This window comes from Pieris rapae, chromosome 8 (assembly GCF_905147795.1).
Source record: "Pieris rapae chromosome 8, ilPieRapa1.1, whole genome shotgun sequence".
Lineage (NCBI taxonomy): Eukaryota > Metazoa > Arthropoda > Insecta > Lepidoptera > Pieridae > Pieris > Pieris rapae.
This window is the reverse complement of record NC_059516.1, coordinates 7,074,636-7,098,007: the sequence shown is the minus strand read 5'-3', so window position 1 is coordinate 7,098,007 and position 23,372 is coordinate 7,074,636. Positions and strand designations below refer to the sequence as shown.

General features: G+C 31.9%; 4 protein-coding genes across 4 annotated transcripts in view; 3 read left to right on the top strand and 1 right to left on the bottom strand.

The window, feature by feature from the left end:
* The window catches only part of LOC110992183 (homeotic protein proboscipedia), a 38,449-nt gene extending 24,089 nt beyond the window's left edge, over window positions 1-14,360 (top strand). The window contains exons 2-3 of the mRNA XM_045629243.1: window positions 12,154-12,296; window positions 12,501-14,360. Coding sequence (XP_045485199.1) covers window positions 12,154-12,296; window positions 12,501-13,892 — 1,535 coding nt within the window. The 3' untranslated portion in view covers window positions 13,893-14,360. The remainder of the gene's footprint in view (window positions 1-12,153; window positions 12,297-12,500) is intronic.
* Window positions 14,361-15,153: 793 nt separating this feature from the next.
* LOC110992203 (prefoldin subunit 5) lies at window positions 15,154-17,056 on the bottom strand. Its single transcript, XM_022257923.2, has 3 exons — window positions 16,820-17,056; window positions 16,505-16,714; window positions 15,154-15,873 (listed from the first exon to the last, which is right to left on the bottom strand). Exons 1-3 carry the CDS (start codon window positions 16,919-16,921, stop codon window positions 15,706-15,708), a joined length of 480 nt encoding a protein of 159 aa, XP_022113615.1. The 5' UTR covers window positions 16,922-17,056; the 3' UTR covers window positions 15,154-15,705.
* A 182-nt stretch (window positions 17,057-17,238) lies between these two features.
* LOC110992116 (glutaredoxin-3) lies at window positions 17,239-19,129 on the top strand. The gene is made up of 4 exons (XM_022257801.2): window positions 17,239-17,550; window positions 17,630-17,798; window positions 18,087-18,352; window positions 18,892-19,129. The coding sequence occupies exons 1-4, from the start codon at window positions 17,501-17,503 to the stop codon at window positions 19,067-19,069; spliced, it is 663 nt and encodes a 220-aa protein (XP_022113493.2). The 5' UTR covers window positions 17,239-17,500; the 3' UTR covers window positions 19,070-19,129.
* A 674-nt stretch (window positions 19,130-19,803) lies between these two features.
* Window positions 19,804-23,368, top strand: LOC110992177 (golgin-45). The gene is made up of 6 exons (XM_022257891.2): window positions 19,804-20,116; window positions 20,205-20,698; window positions 21,052-21,189; window positions 21,487-21,548; window positions 21,704-22,088; window positions 22,831-23,368. The coding sequence occupies exons 1-6, from the start codon at window positions 20,095-20,097 to the stop codon at window positions 22,972-22,974; spliced, it is 1,245 nt and encodes a 414-aa protein (XP_022113583.2). The 5' UTR covers window positions 19,804-20,094; the 3' UTR covers window positions 22,975-23,368.
* Window positions 23,369-23,372: the final 4 nt, after the last annotated feature.

Below are 23,372 nucleotides of genomic sequence, written 5' to 3'. Positions count from 1 at the left end.
ATCTCAAATGTATCAATAGCTGATATTAATAATGGAAGGTACTCTTATATGCTTAATTTAAGGTAAAAATATAGACTTAATAAGTAAGCAATTGTATATATAGAGCTAAATTAATATTTTAACATTGACAAGCTACATATCATACGTTTTGTATATAATAAGCATCTATAAAAATATAAAATAATTAAAATCATTCCACCAAAATAAAAACAAACAAAAGCCAAATCAAATCGTTTATTTTATGTAGTCGACTCGCTACGAACGCCAAGTAAACTTTAAAAAATAAACGCCGAAAAATCTTCGAAAGTCACGGACGCTTAACTTTCTTCCCTCATTTAATTTTTCGTTCCCTCTTTTGCATTTTTCATCTCTTTTCATCTTGCAATTAGTGGTATTTTCATCTCGCTCGCTTAACGGATAAGTTACTTTTTTAAACTGCAGGAAAATCGAAGTCGTTCACTGGGTAAAATTAAATGCTGGCACTTGCAGACACAAGCAATAAAAACGAAATATGGATATTAATCAAAAATTACGAACGATCTTTTCTCTTAAGCGGGATTTTAAATTAAATTTTTGGAAATAATCTTATGCACAATAGTATTATTAGGATTAAAATTACATCACTCGCATTACAGTATATTGGGATAAGAATTTATCTTGCATAGATAACAGAAAAATCACATTTATTTTGTGGGGAAGTTTTTGCATGTCATACTTTTAAAACTTATTGTTGTAGTACAGTCGGAAAAAAAGTGAACTATATACTTTTATAAATTTTCTCAAAATTTACATAACAAATCTATCCTTGTCTGGATCCGGTTAATCTGAGAGGCCTTTGTTTAATCTGATATATCTAGTTCGACGGCCAGCTCAGAAGAATTATTTACTTCAGCAGTAAAAGTCAAATCATTTATTCAAATTAGATCATATATAAAGATGATTCTATTTGCCCATTATAAAGATGATTCTATTTGCCCCTTTGCCCCTTCCAAAAGTTTCGTGTGGAGAAGAATGGGCAAGAAACTCCACACTTACTCTTTTAAAGTAGGATTTACAATATTTGTATACAGTACTTAAATGTGAAGTGTAAATATTATGTGAAGACAATGTACCTACTCCTAGAATATTTTATAAATTCCTCACATTTACAAATATTGAAACAATAAAATATTATACATTAAAGAGTAATAAACAAATAATAACACAGTATGTGAAATAATAACAGTTACAAAAATATGTAAAATTAGATCAGCGATCAATTTGATTTTCTCAGGGCTTACCTAACCAATACCTAACGGAACCAATACTTGAAAACTTTATCTATGTTTTTCGTACCGTACGATGCAAATGAAATGAGCTTCGTCACCGTGTCAGCGCGGTGCGGGGGAACAACGCAAATTGCAATCATCGAGCGAACATCGAACCGCAATACTGGGAAACTTTCCTACATTCACATGGAATTCATTTCGTAAATCTTTGGATATTACCTTTGCGGGGAAGTGTTAGTATCATGTGATTATCAATTAATAACGCCGAATTAAAATCGTGTAAATGTATGTCAAAAACATATCGGTTTTAACAAGTCGGTCAGTCATAACTCGTATAGCAGCTATGATTCATTAATTGTTCTAATTAGGAGAAACTGGGTTCCATTTTGTTTATTCCATGTTTGTTCTATTTTTGATTCCATTCTTCTAAACGTTTTATCTTTAGGTACAGAAGGCATATTTATATTCAGAGAAATGACTACGAAGATCAACACAAATGATAAGTCACGTGACAAATCAATCTATAACATATTTTTTTCTAGTCCGTCAGTCTGTAAACCAATTATACTTATACTTCTACAAAAAAAAACGTTAATCTAATTAAAATGTCTACTTTAGGTACTTTACATATACGCAGGTATTATAGGGTTATGGATTTTATAAAGTTATAAGCTGTTGCACAAAAGCGCTTAAACAAAAAGTAGTGATCCGACAGGACTCGCTGATATCGATGCGAGTGACTTGCAAATACCTCCCTCAGAATGCCAGTGTTATGGACAACTAGCGCCCTCCCTACTGTTTGTATAACAAATATTGCCCTTAAATATTTTACTTCAAACTTAACTTTGGGTTTATTTAACAACATCATTCAAAGCTCGTCGTCTTTATAGATGGTTAGTGTGCGTTAAAAACATAAAATTCCTATAAACACTTATTTATTTCCGTTTAATCAAAATAAGCTTTGATTTCAATACAATTTGTGAGTAATATCAGGATTAATTTTTTTATGCAAATTCCGTCTCTATTTAAGTATAATATATACTGTTTGGTTCATAAATTAAAGCAAAGAGGTTTTAAGTATCTCTCTGTTAACAAACTTCTCCCAGCCATAAAACAACTAACCACAAAGGCCATAAACAATGCCAAAAGCGTGGAAGGAATATTCAAGAGGAAAGTTTGTCTATGCTCAACTCAATGTTGGCAACACTTGCATCTAACGGGCAGAGTTCGGACATCGTGTGTGCATTGTCCCCTTAATGAAGCTGGACCCATAAGTTTGATAATAGGCTAAGTTATTGCGGTCTAAACTCACTTTGATGACCACTTAAACATTATCCTTATAGTTTCCATTCGGTTATTTAGTGCGAGATGGTGGCACTTCAGTAAAATACATATTCCTTATGATATTGCAATATATTACAAGACCAAATCTATTTTAACACAAAGTGTAGAACTTGTATAGGTACCTAAACTATTTTGTAAATTTGTTTTTTTGAGATGGCAATGATAGTAAGTCTCTAAGATGATCCATGAAGCAGAGGTATGTGGCTGGCTTTTAGTTATACTGGTAATTATGTTTATTATTTTTATTTTTCACATTATGTAATGCACAGAAATAATAACAATGGAATACAATATAACGAGTGTACATGTAAATTTCAGTAAAATGTCTTATAAGTTATTAAAGACGAATAAATAATAATAATATTCATAATTATATATCAGGTTAAAAACGAGCAACAAAGATATTGCTACGGAGTGCACTAGCTTTTAAAAAACCCCAATTAAACGTGCAATTACTAAGTATAGCGAAATCATTTTCAGAAATAGTTGAGATTTTTATATATTACCATTCTACTAAACCTTACTTCTACTAAACCGTAAAAAGTATTAGAAAATCCGGTGATTTCTATCATTTGTTACAGAATGTTACAAAAACTTTCAAAGACTACATCACACGCGACTAACTCCCAAACGACCCAACGATATGAATCCTATTATTTGCTACAATAAAAACTTTTTCTCCTAAACTATTTGTTGGGCGTGTCTTTCGCTTATACTATTTATATTCTGTCCGTGCTGATATGTCATTTTATTATTAGTCTAAGTTATAATAGAGTTAACTTTATACAATTATAACTATATGAAAAATAAAACGAATAAAAGTTAGGCGAACACTCTTTTATTAGGCATAAATACAGATTATTCCACTTTAAATTAATTAATAAGTAAAAATATCTATATATAATTATCTAAAAAATAAAAATGTTATTATTACTACCATATAATTAAAATGTCAGCGGTGTTTAGTACCTATGTTTTAAGTACTAAAAACTGTATCAATAGGACGTCTCATGGAGTGTATTAAAAGTCCTATTGATTACTGATTCACAGAATTATTATATAAATCAAATATCACATAAAAGATTCTTAAATCTAGCTTATTTTGTAAACTGTCATTCTGCTCTCTCGTCACAACGTCCTACTGGACATCATCGGATGTTATGTTTTTATCTTGGGTAACATTCTTAACAAATAAAATGTAAAATACGATGTGGATTGATGTTTCAACCAACGTAACATTATTTTTTTTATTCTCAATACATTATGAAGATGTAAATGTATAAATTGATAAAAAATATTATTATTTATATGTAAGGTGTAGATAATATGTTAGAGAAGTCTTAAATAGTTTTTGACCGACTTCACGTAGGTATATTTGTTTTATTTATTTTTATTTCTTCAGGTTAATGATTATGTCATAATTGTTAAAAGCAAACGCAAACGTTACATAAATATGAAAATGTTAGTATTTTTAGTATCATTAAAAATACTGCTTCTAAACTGTATTCTGAAATAACTTCTTAAAAGATCTTTCAATGATCCGCGTCAATCGACACTTTGTTGACAGATGTAAAAATAAATTCTTAAACAAAACAACATCAAGTTTCTTTCGCACTTGTGTTGACATAATTCTTAAAATAACAATCTCCTTTTCAAAAATATATTTCTGATGCAATTGTAATGAAACTATCTTCACAGAGTTATTGATATTACATAGATGACTTTTTTACTTCCCACCAGTATTAGTCAAAGCGAGGTTATGAAATGTGACACAAGCATCGCGCTTGTATTCAATATTATTTCTATGAAATATTGTCAACTAATTTAGGATAAGTGAATTTATTTTAATTTTCTACAAACAATTTCCCCTCGAAATTTTCAAAAATATAACATCGCATTCCACACAGAGACTTCCGTTAGAGGACAGGACAGGACATTGTTTTGGCTGTTTCTTTTAATTTTACGATCTTGAATGGAGCTAATGACGGCGGTGCTGCGCACACGTCTAACGGTCGAGCTCATTCATCAGAACTGTCAGTGACATCTATTGACAGTTGACTTCTGTGTCACGCCCGCTCGTCACATATTTCCCTCCGATAGCTGTTATTTAAACGTTCATATTCTACTAATTACTTACCATATCTATATATTAAACAGAATATTCGTACTAAGCGGTAAATCTTTCCTTCGATCCAATGAAAAAAAATTGTTGAATTAAAAAAGCATTATTAATGAGCTAGTAAAAATTTCTACAAGTATTACCAAACATTCGCAAAAGGTTTCACAAAAAAATTGAATTGTAAATAAGATAATAAAAGCCGCGTATAAGTACGCGGGTTCTATAGAAACACAAAAATTATTCATCTTTTGAACCCTTCGCCCACAAGCATAATAGTTACCGATAAGAATGTTAAAGAAAACTAAACCATTATAAGACCATCAGTCAACCCCGCGGTGGGCAGGTCAGCGACTGAGAAAAAACCTTACAATTATTCCGAGTTGAATTCAAATGAAGAATGATTCATTTATGAAAATAAAATGACATTGAATGGCGGAGAGACACAATGACTGCTACTGGCCACCGCTTTGTGCCACGTGCTCTCATCACCACTATTGTAAAATATGACCAAAATGATTCTAGGTATGTTCAATACTATGCTTTTAGTTTTTTAATATATTTAAAGATGCTTGTTCGAAAACGATTCATCACGCTCCCCACTGTAGGTATATCGTATTTATTAACTGACCTTCAATTATATTCACTGTATAGCGAAGTTAAATTTATATAAAACATATGATCAATAATATTTTGTAATGAAAACTTATCTTAAAAAGAAGTTGTAGCCTCATTTTTGACATTTAAACATTGACCTTATCTTGTAAAAATGGCAATTACTCGCCGCCCCGGTTATACCGCAAGTTAGTGAACTCCAAATACTAAGAAAGAAGGAACGGGCAATGAAATTAAAAATATGTCTTAAGGGCAATTAGCTTTAACTTTTACAGTAAGTGCCCTATCTGCTCGCCGCACCCTCGCGCTTTTCAATTGTGGGGCCAGTCTTTCAGTTTGAGTGAATTTTATGGACTTCATTCTCCTTCTTACTTTAACCCTACCGAATCTTAGATGCGATTATGAATTTGGACTCAATGAAATCAACGTTTGATCAAACTAATTTAAATAATTTTATCACTTAAGAAGCTTATAAATGATTTTGTTTATTAAATAAATATTTCCTTGCTTATGTATCGTAAGTAGGCTTACAAAGTAAATTCAGTAAACATTCTTAGCTTGTAACGCATTGACGGAGTGTTTAACAATAAATTTCCATTTATAAAGCCGCAACCACGGTGGCTTTGGGGTGGCTGCTTCCGACGCTTTTTTCCTTCATTTCCTAGAGGCCACGGGGTGACCACCCTATCCTCCATTGCAACGAATTAAAACATTTGCTACATTTATTTCTATGTTATCATGATCGATGATTTACGGCAAACCCTAGCAATGCAACTGCAACTCCCTGCACATACTATAAACTTAACCAATTTAAATTAACTAATTAACCAATATCAACTACAAATCGATGACAATTTTTGCCTTTAAGGCGCTTCATATATTTTAAGCGTGATATGTTTAACAATAACTATACAAAATAAATACAGATACTATTCAGATAAATTTTATACAGTGTACAAAGTGTTCAGCAGTAAGACATTTAAGAGAGATTATAATTTTAATTAAAAAGCATAAGGCATAGTAAATATACGAGAAAATATTGGCGGGATAATAATTAAAAGAAGCGATAATGTCCCCAGTGCGGTGAAAAACGACCGCACCATCCTTTTTATTTGATAAATACAATTTATTCCTCGCCGCCCTGCCTTCTTTGTGACTTTTAAATTCCTATAAACGATTTCTTTCTTACAATTTGTTTTGTTTTACGAGCGAAATCTGAACGCTGGAAACAACTTCAACCTTCTTTTTATGTTTAACTAGGTTTCATTTGGTACCATGTTGCAAACAAACATACAGGCATTAGAATCTAAAAAAAGTAGTTTTCTAAACAAAACGTGGTCTATCGAAATGAAATATTTTGCACTACGGCGTTAGGTAATTTCGAAACAATACAAATAAATTACAAAATATATTTTTTAAGCACTGATTTGACAAAATATCACTTACATTTAAAAGAATAGGTCAATAAGAACATTGAACTATTAAAATTCCCCTATCGTAATCAGGCCTTTACTGCGCACTAAATATTCTCCCGGCGACAATCGCGATTATGAAAAGTGCACCGTTATTTATATCCCGAGTCGTTTATTTTTTGTCGCCCCTTTCAAGGGCAATTAAATACCACCAGACTTAAGCATTTAGCATATTCTTAGAGTGGCGTCTTTATTATCAACCCCTTGGATATAAAAATCGCGTAAGATAGCTGTTGAATTAAAAATAAAGATATTTAGTGTTTGATGTTTTGCTCAAAGAAAACGGTATTTTAATTAATAAACCACAAAAAATATGCAAAATAACTTAAAATATTTTCTAAAAAAATAGTTTCATTCACTTTTAACCATACTGAGTTTTATTTTAATTACTTTAAGGACGTAAGTTCACATATCACTAGTATTTTACATCGACCATCCTTTTTATTTTGAGAGACAGATATTTATATTGTAATACAAAAATATAACAATCAATCAATCGCTTTAATATTTAAATCAAACAAAACACTCTTAAACATTTCAAACTAAACACAAAACAATTTTCCCCAGATCCAACAATACAGTCAAATGCTACTTTTCGATTAATGAAATTTCCTCGTCGAAGCCGGTTCCCGGGAGACAACCTGTCAAACTCTGACAAACTTGCACCGTCTGTGCGACAACTTTTAATAACCTGCTGTATCAGCCAAATGGATTTGGGATCCGTTACGCGTTCACTTAATGTTTACAAACTGTAGTTAAAGACATAATCAAGTTTTTGTTCAATTACCATGCAAAAATTCATTCAACCAAGAATTTTAAGAAGTGTCTTCTATCAATAAATCCTTAAATATTATTAATCCTTAGAGTACTTATAATTATATTATCTAATGTTGTATTCGAATTATAAACCCAACCTCACCATTCATGTAAAATAATTACAGAAAAGAATATCAAACGGTTCTAAAATTAAGTTTGCATAAAGACAATATCAGCAATTGATCATTTATGTTCCCATCCAAACATCGCTTTAGAAGACCTGCACGTCTGCACATAGTTATTAGCTTAATGACAAACTTTTTTAAACGTAATGGCTACATAAAATATTTTATGTAACTAGAATTAATCTTTAATAGCAGTTGTTTGATACCTACGAAGATAATTATAGATCGTCACACATAAAATTAATAGCAACTGTTAACATAACTAACAGACCAAAGTTTACACTTACATTCATCCGATTTTTGACTGTCTAGTTTCATAATGTAGCAGCAAATACGAAAACCCACATCTAAATGCATGAATGTACGTATGTGGGTGTGACAAAATATATAAAATCACATACCTCTATACACTTGTATGGGAATAGGCCAACGTTAATTAAGCGTTTGCAGATAAAATATATTTATTCCCTATTCAAGTTTGAATTTAAAGAGGTTTTACTGTCGGTATTATCAATCCCCGATACGCACACTACCCTACACCGGCGAAATTGAACGCCTCAGATCTGTCTACTCGTAATCCACGCTTATAATTGATGCGACAATGTCAAGTGGGATCCAGCAGTTCTAGATAATCAGAAAAATGCGGATCCAACATAATGATCGATCGAAGTAAGGACTTGCTTTAAATTGACTCTATCTGGATTTAACTACCTAAACATCAGTAGGACAATTCATATTTTCGTCACCAATAAAATAAACCAAAATTAAATATAGAAATATTAATAATATATACAATATATCTCTGTTTCCTTAGTTGATTATAAGTAATGTATCATCGCAGCGAGACAATAATAATGTTGTTGTTTTAAGTAAAAAACTTAGGTAGGTACCTTCTATTATCGGTAAAAGGTGAAAATTTGTTCGTCATTTTGGTGGATAAACTATTCTCTTACTAACTAACTCTTAACTAGACTCTTTAATTGTAAACTACGTATATAATAATAATAAATTAATTAACTATAAGCGATGATTTTGAGAAAAAGTATATCATTCGAAATCTACTTAATAGTTTTTCATAATTTTATCAAATACTAGCTGCTTCCGCGAACCTCGTTTCTCCTTAATGCCTAGCCTACCTTTTTAGTACATGCCAACATGGAATATTTACGGTTAGAATAACCGTTTTGCTATGCTATGCTACCCCTTTTTTATTTTTTTGTTGATGTTTTACACCTTGTGTCCGAAAAACCCTAGTATCTTACGGAACCCTATTTTTGTTCAAAATTAAATATAGCCTATATTACTCGTGGATAATGTAGGTTTCGAATGGTGAAAGAATTTTTAAAATCGGTCCAGTAGTTTATGAGCCTATTCATTATTTTTTCATTTTCATTCAACAAACAAAGTTTTTATAATATTAGTGTAGAAATACTGTGAAAACTTAAAGGAATAATACGATCTCATAATGCCCAATAAATCCTAATTTTATGTCCCGAAAATTCTGTCTACACTTATTGATTTTTCTCATTCATGTCTTTCACACCTCATAACGTAATATTTCTTCTTGTACGCGCTCCCTTACGAAACTTTTCTGTTGCAGTAACATTCAAAATAAATGTTAGGTGCTTTATCAAACCGAAGTCAGAATATGACAGTCTTTGCCACGGGTTACACCGGCTCTATTTTGTAATTTATTGAATGCATTAAAGTAACTACTATGTAGCAACGACCATTTTCGTCGGCCTCTTTATTGCAGTTAGAAAAGGAATTTTTAATGGTTGATATGCATTAGAAGAAAAATTAAAAAACATATGTGTTAAAATTTTTCTTCGATGACACATCGTATGTTTTCAGGTACTTTTATAGACAACCCTTCTATAGACAAAACAAAATAAAGTCTTGTGTTTAGTCATATTACCTAAATATATTTCTGAGAAAAAATAATACGGCTTTGGTAAGAAACCAAGAACTAGTGAATTTACACTTTGATTTATTCTGATAGCACAGTAACAAATGGCAAGACCGTATCGTAGAGTAAAATAAATTAAGTATTCGTAATTTCAGCCCTTCACCATGTGTTTCTAAACCCGACACAAATAATGTGACCACAGCATTTAGTCGGCACTCGGGCATCGAACGTACTAATGGCATCCAACCGCCAACTGGTCACCACATTAATCCTTTTGGCTGTTGATTAATTATTCAAACTTGCCTTTGGGGCTCTTCCCAGCAATGCGCCGTATTCTTTGGAAAGTTTTAGCAACTATGAACTAGATAGATGTTTACAGACTACAATATATTATTCCCGAAATTTACCTATAACAGTAACTTTACTAATATTTATTATATCATATACAATGACTATTTTTGTATGCAATTAATGCCTAGTGACCAAGATGCTCCTTTAACTAAGAATAAGAAATTGTTTATTAAATTAAATTGATAATTGTGAAACTTCTGAATTCAGAACATTACGATATTTAATAGCCTTTTGTCTGAATTCAGAGTAATAACTCACCAAGTACACACATACGAGTATTATCTCATATATGGTACCAGGTAACCAATGAAGTCATAAATCCACCTAACATGGGTAAAGCGATATTATCAAATTAAGTGCGGACACGGTGTCACCTCGAGATGCAAGTGACCCTTAATTCGCAGTAAATCTTTGATCCGGGCGCGAGGGTCAAACAAGCCATCGCTACTCCAAAACCATTTATTACCCACTTGCTCTACACGACAACGAACCATTTGTCTGAAAAACATTTGTACTTAGATCAAGAGCTTTTTAGAGTAGGTTCATTGTGGCTTTGATAAATAATACTAACGGACAAATGGAAATCAATTCTTAAAAAATGCTTACCTAACATAGTATGTGTTGCAAATATTTCCTTTATGTCATTAGGGACTAAATTTTTGAAGTGAAACTTCTTTAGGCACTTGAGGGTTAGATTTTAACGGATGAAACATCACGAAGATGTGCAGCGTTTATGTCGAAGAAAAGGGAGGTAGCGATTGAGAGAGATACACACTAACAAACGGCACAACTAAAGAAAAAATGCGAATTCTTAGCTAAGCGTTTTAAAGGATCGACAAAAAATATCAAAACCGTAAATCTATGAAGTTCACTGACACGGAAGCGGGGACAACCCCATAATGCTCACATTATGCGCACCTCTCGCATAATACCATCCATTATTAGCAAAAACTTGCCACTGCCACGCTTCTCTTGCACTTCTCAAATAAGGACAGCCGCGTCGAAATGTTAAATTTAATTTTATTGAATAAAAAAATTAGCCTATATTTTCATTTAAGTGCCTACTTATATAAGCATTAGTGTGTGTTCTGCTAGTTGCAGACATACCTACCAAAATAAAATCAGATGTTATACTCACCAATAGCTAATTGTACAATACAACTTCAACTTTATTATTTACTACTATCTAAACTAATCACCTAAAAAATGCCAAGTTATTTTTAATAGTTAAAACTTGTCAATTTTATAGCAAAAAGGCTATTTATTTTGTTCCAAGCCTATACTTGTTGTCAGGTCAGCTTAAAATTTACAAACGATCTTTCTTAAGCGACTGTACTAGTTGAACCCGTAATAATTACACTCGTAAGTGACCAAGGGCTATCGGGTTTCAGGTCCAGTTAACTGGTAATTTACTTAAGCACTTAGAACTTTCAACACACCTTCAATAAATAATACTCTATACAAACCATACTCGAATAACAAAATTTTCAATGAAAGACATATTCATACATACATACTTCGTGTTCCAGAAAAGTTACACATAAGTGTTATCCTATACAATATACCAGAATAGGGTAGGGTCCAAATCTACAGTTGGAACCAAAAACAGCGCTTGTTTGATTGACAGCTAGCTCTGCCCAATAGAAAATGCGCAACTCGACGAAACGTCAATCAACCTCTGTCGAAAGACAAAGTTATATCGGAAGTAGTACAAACTATAATAACCCCTAATCCTTTACAGGGAAGAACGAAGCCCCGAATTATGATAAAATACGTGCGCCCTGCGGAATTGTCACGCGAACGCGATCACCCCATTATACGCCGCCCTTTGTAATTTGAATTTCGAATTCCAATTCGTATTTGTGGTAAAAATACAGTTTCGACACAATGGCGTCAAGGGCGGTGCTCTGACATGCGATCAAGTTATTACATTAAAGAAACCCAAGACCCGTTTCCTATTTTGGCTAGTTATTGCTAGGAACATTTTAATAGAAGAATTACTTAATTCAGTAAAATTTATTAGTTTGCCAAATCCGCATACATTTCAATCATCCTTATGGTCCTTAAACTCGATTTTGGAGCTGCAAATACTATACTACTACTATATTGTATTAATATTACAATTTTTATTTTACAGAAAATGGACTACCCCGAAGGCTACGCACAGCATATACAAACACACAACTTTTAGAACTAGAAAAAGAGTTTCACTTCAATAAGTACCTATGCAGGCCGAGAAGAATTGAAATCGCCGCTTCCCTTGACCTTACAGAGAGACAGGTGAGTTTCATGTTCTAGGTGTCCCAGTCTAGAAAATAATTGTAAAACTATCACTGTAAATAGGATTTTATAGGTACATAACCACAATAATAAAAACATATAAACCAACTGAAAAGAAATAGTGTGGCGTATTGTTATATCGTATATCAATTTAAGCTGGTATACACTTATGGAAGGTTGCTAAAAAAAATTTTTTCATTACAGGTCAAGGTATGGTTTCAAAACAGGCGCATGAAACATAAAAGACAAACATTAAGTAAAAGTGAAGATGGCGATGACAAGGACTCAACTACCTCCGAGGGGGGCAAGAGCAAAACTGGCATGGAAAAGTTTACAGATGATGATGGTCCTCTATCTGGAAAGAAGAGCTGCCAGGGTTGTGAACTTCCTCCCGGCGCATTACTGTCTCCTGCTGAGGACATACCCGAGCTAACATCACGTACAAGAAATAACAACACGCCAAGTGCTACCAATAACAACAGTTTTGCAAGCGACGGTGCTTCGAGTGTAGCATCTTCGTCATCTCTGGACAAACTAGCCGAAGAAGATTCAAGAGATTCCCATCCTCCTAATGTCTCAACAGTCCCTAGAAATTTAGCAAAGAGAATAAAACAGGAATCACGGAAACGTTCGCCATCTCTGGACGCCGTTGGTTGCAAAATATCTCCATCTTCCTCTAAAGATGGGCTCATTGGCATGGTCGGCCTGACAGATGGCGGAAAGTTTTCTTCTGTGAACCTTACACCATCATCAACACCCGGCACACCGTCTAGTATGCATCAAAGTCCCCTTGGACACTATCCAAGACCTTCGCCGCCAAACGTTCCACCTGGACCTCCCCACCAATCGGTTCCAAATGCTCTTCCACCCTACGTAATCAGAGGCAATGCTCCTCCAGGCCAGTTTCTTCCACATCCTGATTTCCGTATGGACAGCAAGCAATTCGTAGGTAAATTAACACAGTATTCTCAAGGTAGTCGATCGTACGATAGCTATGCTACAGCTTTACAAGGTAATGAACAACACCTGTACTCACGGAACAATCAAAATGCTAGACAAGACAACTCACCGACGTCGAGGCCTGCTAACGGTATTACGACAAAACAGGCTTACCCCCACGAGATATATCAAAATTATGCATACTCTGGTTACAACAAAGAACAAGTTGGATATGGACATCCAGGTTATGATCAAGCTCAAGCATATCCAAATGAACACATGGCATACGCCAATAGCCATTACGGATATCATTACCAAGAAAGTAGTCCAAGTGACCATACTCATAGTTATTATGTTGGCGACGGACAGAAAGCACATAGCAATGATTACGGTAAGAGTTCATTTTACGACGCAGCTACTTATCAATCAGGAAGCCAAAGCAATGGGACTGGTACAGGATCATACACAGGTATTCAGGCTGGCGCAGAAGGATACGCTGGTGCCAATGAATGTAACGACAACTATAGCTCCTTTCAACAGTTTTATGAAGCATCCCATGCCGCTCCTGCGACAGGTGATAATTCTAACTCTTCATCTGATTTCCACTTTCTGAGCAACCTCGCTAACGATTTTGGCCCAGAATATTACACCATTTGAGATAAGGACTTCGCCGAACAGGCGAATAATTTATTTGTGTAACGCCTTTCGGATTAACAATATTGGACACAGTTATAAAATACCAATGCATTTAAATTAAAGTGCTCCTGTGCTTCGATGGGCCGTTTGTAATGTCCATAATAGAGGCGAAATAATTACTTTCATGCCTTTAAATTCTGGTTATATGATTTGTGTAAAACTTACAGTTCGGTGTAACTACTTTGTAATCATGTATGAAATTGTAAATACACAAGCCTATTTCTAGTTTTAAATTTATCATAGTATAGTTAAATAATTTACATCACAGTTGTGCAGGTTAATAATATTCAAGTACGGATTTTAAATAGCTATATGATCTCAAAAATTACTCAAAAAACATAGTTGTAAAACTATCAACTGTTAATATCATGTTATATACAACCACAACCATAAAAATATTTTAGCTGTGGTTACTTTAATTGCAAGTTATATAAAAAACATATGGACTTGTTGATTGGTCTGAAATAAATGATTTTATTATTATTATAAATGCTATGGAAATTATGGGCCTGAAGTGATCACGGTTTTATAGAAGTCAATTTTTTAAAATACTTGACTTTAGATCCAGATTTCACCTAATCTCCTTATTATTTTTCACGACGACCCACACCTTTTTCAATTACTTCAATAAAATCATTGAAGTTTTTTGATACATATTATATTTAAATATTTTATTATTTTCGAAAATATGTTATCGTTAATTAAGAAGGAAGATAGTCGTTGCCTTATTTAGTTTATATTATTTGTGAATGTAAGACATTGTAGATATATGATTATTATAGTTACTAGCTAAACATTGTATGTAGATATCAGTGCTATCATTTTGGCCTATTAAAAAATAAATAATTTGGTGTCGCATGTTGTTTATTTATCCTTTTTCGACACTACAGCTGAACATACGATGTAATGTCGTAGCGGTATTAGAAGTCTCTGAAGCGGACTCTGAAGTTTTACAATTTCGTATTATATGGCGTAAAGCTGACATATGCGTACTCTTTATAAAAAGAGTAGTAAGTAAATGAATAAAATAATGAATATATGTATGTAGGGTGGACTCAATTTCCCCACTTAACACTCTCACTTGGACCGTCCATTCCATTAGCTAACCAAAGATGATGTTCGAGTTCCTTGGATGTTGTTAATATATTATTGGCTAGTCAAATGTAGCCCAAATATCAATACATACAGAAATACATTGTTCATAAGACAAAAACTCAACATATAAAATTTTAATATTTTTTATTTTAAATAAGCATAAGTAATGTCAAATACACTTCTAATACAAGTAATTTGATAGAATGAATATGAGAAAAATATCACAAATCAAATGTTTAAAATCTTTAAAGAAAAGGTTAGCTTGGTTATTAGAAATTAACTTTAGTGTAATAATGTGAATAATGTTTTTGAAACGGTAAAAAATAATACATTGCGTTAATTCTCCCATACAACATTGATTTATACAGTTCTGTAAAAAGCAAGAAATGCTACAGTAACGAAGGCAAATTGCTTTAATATTTTAATATACCAACTATGCTACTTATTAATGTGGATTATAGTACACTCCAAGGAATATCAAAGGTACAACACTTTATTTTTTGTTATTCATTAAAAATGATTTTGTTTGTTTGTTCATAACATTATTTTATAAATTTCACAATTATTAAAGTATGTTGTATTTGTCAGTAAAAACAATCAACCTAATGAGAATTTTAAAAGATGTATTAATTTTATCATAGCAAACCACGTTTGAATAAATTGAGAACATTAATTAATGTTATGATGTTGATGTATTCTGTGCCTGTGCTTGAACTTTCATTTCTATCATCATACAAATTGCTTCTCGCACTTTGGTTTTTTCAATTCCTAGTACTTGTATTTTTTCCATTTGCTCTGTTACAAACTTCACTTTCCTATCAAAATAGTCCTTTGCTCCTGCAACATTCTGTAAGAAATACATAAATTATTAAGTAAGAAAATAAAGTTCATAATTACCAGGAAAGCACTAGGCTGACTTAATTAGTCAGAACTTGAAACACAATTTGACCACATGGGCATAAGAAAAAAAACAGAGTCCACACGACATACATACATACTTAAAAATTATAAAAAAAAGTGGAGAGCAACTGAAGGTAAAAAAAGTAACTCAAAGCCAAGATTTAGCACTAACACTGACTGACAATGAAGAGCAACAGTTTATATGATTTACACTACACATTACCACCTTATTTCACAGATCAATATATGTACATTTAACAGCAAGAAACACTATCAATTTAGATAAATTTATAAATGTCTTAGTTGAACAGGTTATGCTACAGGCTGATAAGATGTCTCAAACTGCAAGTAAGTGACAAGCATAAATATCGTGTAGGATTTATAACAGTAAGTAAATAACAATATTAAAGAAAATACAAATTCAACTTTACAAAACTATACAACTTAACATGGTAACCTTAATATAATAACAAATAATTTATACCTTAATAAGACATAGTGAAATAAGGTAAAATTAAAATTATTTAGTGAATATTTTAAGAATATGTTTATTATCAGATGACTATGTATTTACTTACTTTTTGTGCATAATATCCAGTGCCAATATCAATAATGACATTCTCAGAATCAGCTATAGTGCCAGGTACATACATTGATCCTGTTAATGGAACCAACAAGGTTCTGCCTTTTGTTTCTGGTTTCAGTTTTTCAACACTCTCACCAGATTCTACAAATTTTCGTTGAGCTATTTTCAGCGTTTGTAAAGAGTCTTGAAATACGTTCAGCTCCTGCAGTAAGGAAAATAATAGGTAAGAAAGCAATAATTTTACAGGATATAACACAATCAAACAAATATTAAACTCATGTATAGAATATAATATGTATGTTTTTACTTGATCAAGTTGCTGCTTCAGTTGAGCCAACTGATTCAAATTAAGCTTCGATAAGTCGATTTGATGCATCCCAGGTGCCGGGGCGGTTGAAACACTAGCCATTTTCAACGAATTTTTTTTCCTGAATCTCTGAAATTGATAACTTATTCGGTAATACTAATTCATTTCATATTAAGTAAGTAACCTCAAAATCACCAGGAATTCTTAAGCAAAACGTCGTTCTAATTATATATTATATACCGACCTATCAAAACACAAAAAATGTAATGTCAATTGTATGCTGTCAAGCAAGTTTATTATTTATCTGTGCAAATTTATATCATGCTCTGAATTTTATAAAATTACTTGTCTGTGAAATAAATTTTTAGAAACATATCTAAACATTATATAATATAATACCAGTATATGTATATATATTTATAAACCACCGTAATGTCAACTCACAAGTCACAACTGTCAAGGAACAGGATTATCATAGAACACGAACTTCTACCTATCTTAACCCTTGAGTGTTGAGTCTTGATCAAACCAAATTGATTCTCGAACTGCAATTAAATCAGTCGGGACCGGTTTAAGTAATATTAGGAGTTGTGGTTTTTAAATATTTATATAAAATATTGTTTAGCTAGTTGAATACTGTTGATTTTCATAGATAAAAATAAATAACTTACTAACCTAGAAATGTCGGTTACAAATGTTGACACAGTAGAGAAGTTCAACACCTTAATAGGGTTTGTTTAATATCTTAAATTCAAGGTCCATTACTGAGACACGGTGTCCAAAAATTTCAATTTTTTTTATTTATTCCAGATCATCAAGATTAACCGTAGTTCACTTTTCTGCTGAATGGGCTGAACAATGCAAACAAGTTACTGATGTTCTGAAGGAATTACTGAAATTGCCAGAAATAGTCTCAAGCGGTAGCCAATTTGGAGTATGCGATGCTGAAAATCTTTCAGAGGTTTCATTGAAATTTAAGGTTTGGAATCATACACTTCAAATAAAAATTTATAGCATCAAACATGTATACTCTAAATCTATAACTATTACTTATTTATTAGTCTATTCTTATAAATTCATTCAAAATTGTTGTATACTTTTTCTTTTAATGCTGATTATCAATACCTATATGTTGTATGTTGCATCTACAGGTTGCTACAATACCTATCTACATAAATTTCAAATCTTTTCTGCATTGTCACCAAGCATATGTGAGTTTTCATTAATTTATGATTAACTATTATTGATAACATATTTAACATTCTAGGTAGATTCAGTACCAACAGTTATATTATTTAGAAACAACAAACAAATTGATAGAGTTGATGGTGTGGATGTAGCACAAATATCATCTAAAGTGAAAACTCACAGTATTGGCAAAGCCATTAGTGAGGATATTCCTAAACAATCACTGGAAGATAGATTGAAAGCTCTAATTAATAAACATAATGTTATGATATTCATGAAAGGAACAAGAGATGCTCCAAGGTGTGGGTTCAGTAAAACACTTATTGGAATTTTGAATGGAACTGGGTGGGTATAATGTCCTTATTATTAATTTGTTAATTAAACATCACTTTAAAATCTGTAACATGTCTGATCTATTTATAGTACATAGTTCAATGTATACTGTTTAAGATTAATTAAACCTTTCTGGATTGTTATTTCTTTCTTATAAATATATTTCACTTACTTTGGTAGGGTAACCTATCAAAGTAAGTAAGTAAATTATATAAAGGAAGCAGGCTATTTGGACCTTTATATTGAAATCTAAGAGGTATAATGACTTTAGAGATATTGGTTAATATATCGACTTTCTATACAAGTATATTATGTTATGCTTGTTTAGACAAATTAAATTTAATACATGTACAATACTAATATGATAAAGTTTTCTTGAGATAACCTAAGGTCAGGATCAAATAAAATAGTTTATTTATTTCTTTGCTCTTAGCATTTAAACAGACCTGTTATAAGCAACCATTTTAATCAGCTAATACCTTATAATAAATTTATGTATTATCAAGAATATTAATTTTGGCCTATATTTAACCTATACTTTTTCCTTATAGAATTCAATATGAGACCTTTGATATTTTAATGGATGAAGAAGTTCGTCAAGGTTTGAAAGTTTTCTCTGATTGGCCTACATATCCACAGGTGTATGTTAAAGGAGAATTGATAGGGGGTCTTGATATTATTAAAGAACTTCAGGGAAATGGTGAATTAGAATCTACACTTAATGGATAAGTGTTTTTATTGTAAAGATTAGCTACTTATTATTTATTTAATAAATTTTTATTAAAAATACCTATTTATTTTTTTAAATTACCGACTAATTTTTTTACTACGCCGGGTACTCCCTAGTACAAGCTTCTTCCACTTCACTGTATTCAACTAAAATTGGTTCAAACCGTCAACGAAGCCGGCATCGTATCAAGCCACTCGGAAAGGCAATTCTTTTTCGAGCGGCTTGATACCATGGCGTTGAGTAGAAATGTGGGGTCATGATGAAGAAGGCGGTAGAAGATGTTGGCAACTTCTAGCGCCTTCTTCAATGGTGTTGTGTGGTGAGTGTCTTTCCACAACAGCGATTTATTTTACGCAGTTATTGCCGAGCACAACAATTATGTGGAACCACTTGCCCACTGAAGTATTTCCGAACCATTTCGATCCTTCAAGAAAAGAGCGTACCAATCCTTAAAAGGTCTGCAACGCATTCGCAATACCCTTTTGCTTTGAGTTTCCATGGGCGGCGGCATGAGCTTCCTACCCGTTTGCCCCATTCTTTAATAAAAGGATACAATATTTGTTTGGGTAAGTGGATTAGAATGCCAAACAAAATATATAATAATTGTAATAATGTATTCTTAAATTATATAATGTATTCGATTTTATTAAAGTTATATAATATATTTAATCTTATCGTTCGTCTCTCAACATTTATTAGCTTGTAATGGCCTTTAATTGTTTGTTTTTTTCAGCGAATATTAAAATAAACAAGAATTATTCATTGTTCTTGTTTAACATTCCATGCTAGCTGTTGCGACCGATGACGATTTCTTTCATCTGTACCTATAAATAAATGGAACTTTAAGTGGTCCAAACTCCAAATTATAAGTCTGTCTTATTTAATATTACTGATCTGTGGCAATAGTTTGTAAAAATTCACAGATTTATAAATAGTAGAGGTAAATAAAACTCGTAAAGGGAAACAATTATCAAATTGTTTTAAATTTGTCCTGTAAATCAACAATTTAAAATCTGAATTCAGTATGGATAACATTATCAACGACAGTGAGTATTTTATTTTTTACTTAACACTTTTTAATGTTACAGTTGTTTGTGCTATTTACTTATATCATAATGTTTGTTATTTAATTAGTAATAATGGGAAAAGCCAGAACTGCAGGCGATGGTATGGAATCTGAAGAAAATGCAATGGAGGCAAAGGTTTTAAACAAACCTATTTCCAATGTTTCTCACAAGAAAAAGGACTCTTTATGTAAAGGTCGACTAATTCAAGTCTATGCTACCAAAACTTTTGTTGCTGATAAGAAAAGTCCACACATATATTCTAAAACACCCAAATTTGTGCCTTATGAACCATATCCAGCTGCAGTGAAGCCAATAAATCCAAAATCTGTTTTAAAAGCAACTAAAAAGTCTAGAAATCATATGGATTTAAATACACTTGTGAACCAAATGTCACAAATGAATACTAACCTTAATGAATTTAGACCTAGACTAAAACATGCAACTTCAAGTAATGATAAAGTTGAGGAGAAGCCTGGCTATACTGATGAAATGCAAAAAAAGGTTGAGGAATTAGTGAGAGATAATGAAAGGCTAAGTGAACAGCTAAACCAACAAGTACAGGTATGTTTTGGTTAGGTTTTATTTTAATACTATAATAGTGGCATCTGGCCATATAGATGTCCACAATCAGAAAATTTGTTGTGTGTTATAAAATGAAGTGTATTTTTACTGTTTGTGGCAATAAAAATAAAAATCATCATATACTGCTTACCTTCAATGTTAGATTATTTTGATTTTTCTTTTTCTAACATAATATAATGCTGTTTAAATTATGTATAATATAAGACATATTGATGACCAGCTGTGGCTTTGAATATAAATAGTTTGCTGTTACAATATTGGCAATTAAACTCAAGACCTCTAAGTCCATACATTAGTAAAAACAAATAAAAATTGATTACTTAATTTTAAAGGTAAACAAAGAATTGAAAACCATGCTTGTAGCATCTATGGGAGAAGATCTTGAGACTCAAGTTCAGTCATTAACAGAAGATAAGAAACATTTGGCTGACGCATTACTTAATTCAGCCCAACATCTGTCTACTCACCAAGTAAGAAAACTCTAGTTGTCTATTACACAGGTTTTGTAATAAATTTGCCTCATCAAAACTTATTTAGTTTTCTAAAGGATTTTAGAAATTACCATTAGTGGTAATTCTAATATGTATCTAAACTTGGCTATAATATATGTATTCAATTATACATTTTTGAATAGTAAAAGACAGTCATGAAATATTATTCCTGTTAAAAATAATTGAATTGGCTTTTAGTCCACACATTGTATATATATATATATGTATATTATATTTTATTCTATGGCTATAAATTATATTCTTGTCAAATTTCAGGAACAAACGGAATGGCTTGCAGGTCAATGTGAAGTATGGAGAAGCAAATTTTTAGCAAGCAGGTAATTTAGATTATATATTTATAATATTGTATTAATTAATGTTTATGAGCTTAAAATAATTTCCCAGTTAATATTTATTGAAGTTTGCTTTTAAATCTGTATTTTTTTAAACTTAACTCTTAGTGCCTAATATTTTAACGACATTTTATTTCCAGTTTGCTAATTGAAGAATTGGCTGCATGCAAAAAGATACTTAATGAGAAAACTGTAAATTTACAACAAGGAATCAAACAATTATTGGATGAAAGATGCAGAGTTAGAGACATGATGCTCTGTACATACAAAAATCTATACAGTTTACATGAACAATGGTTGGAAAATATTACTGTCTCTGAATATATGGGAAGTAGTAAACTTTGTAATCGGCCCATTGGAAATCTTAACTTCAATGCTACAATGCCGCACTCAACTAATGTCATTGACATGGCATCTGTAAATATGAAGTTATCAGAAAATATAAGCAGTGAAGTGTGCAAACAGGATATTGGACATTTGGATAATTTATCATCTATCACTGATGGTGAGAAATTTGCAGAACAGGTTAGTTTTTTACTATTTAAAAATTAATCAATAGTTAGTTAGTTAGATAGCTACAACCTTTTTAGGTCGGGGCTTCTGATTTCTGTATCTGTTTCATGACCATTTGTTTATCTAATAGGCAAGTAGGTAATCAGCCACCTGTGCCTGACATACTCAAGTTTTGGGTCTAAGGCAAGCCGCTTTCCACAAGATGTTTTCCTTCACCCTTTGAGTGAATGTTAATGATCATAGAAAAAGAGGATTGCTGCATAGCTGGAAATTGATTTAATCATTATCAAAAAGAATAAATATTGTTACTTAAATCGCAAAATATTTATCTTATCTCTAAGGTATCTGATTTTATTAAATCATTATATTAATAATCAGTCAGAATGTAGCCTAGCATGATTACCAGACAGAATAATTTTACTTAAAATTATGTTTAACTTATAAATTTCAAAATAAGGTCTTACTATAGGAATGTAATTATTAGACTGCAATAGCTTTGTCTGGAACAGAAACAGAGTAATTAGACTACAAACACCTGGAAAAAATTAACCTGTGAAATGTAGTAGCGTGAATAAAGACTGTATCTATGGCTTAGTTCCTGTATAATTAGTCTCATCTTCCCATTTCAACTGGGTACGACAAAAATATATATTGTTGCAACAGGCGCAAAAAGTTTCGGTTAAATTTCGATTCATTTAATAGCGATTTATTAATTTATACTTCTTGTGGTATAATATCTAAATATTTTTTTAAGGTAATGGCAATGCCAGTGGATATAAAAAAATTGAGTGAAGAACCAGTGAATGCATTAGTACATCATGCATATACAAGTGGTGGTAATGTCGCACCACCCGTCGCCTCTTGCGTTCATTGCAATGGAAAAGTGCAATTATTATAATATAATTAAATTAAATTGATAATTAACTTACATTATGGCCGGACAACGCACGCGCCATTCAGAATTGTGTCTTCTACAGCAGGAATTTTTAGTTGCTTTTGAACATTCGTCGATTTTTACTAGTTGTGAAGGAAATTTGATAAAGGATTTAAGAATTTCTGCTTAGTCTTAGGCCACCATAATACTATATTCCATTTTTTATATGCTCTTGTCTTTTTTTAATAACGAAAGCATGAAACGTTTAGGTAGATAATTATAAATGCCTGTAAAAAAGACTGTATAGATGTTTTACTCTAGAGAAAATACTTTACCTTTTAATTCATGGTATTATATTTATTGGTACTAGCGTCAAAAATTGTGAATCTTGTGTCATAAATCTTATAATATTTAATAATATT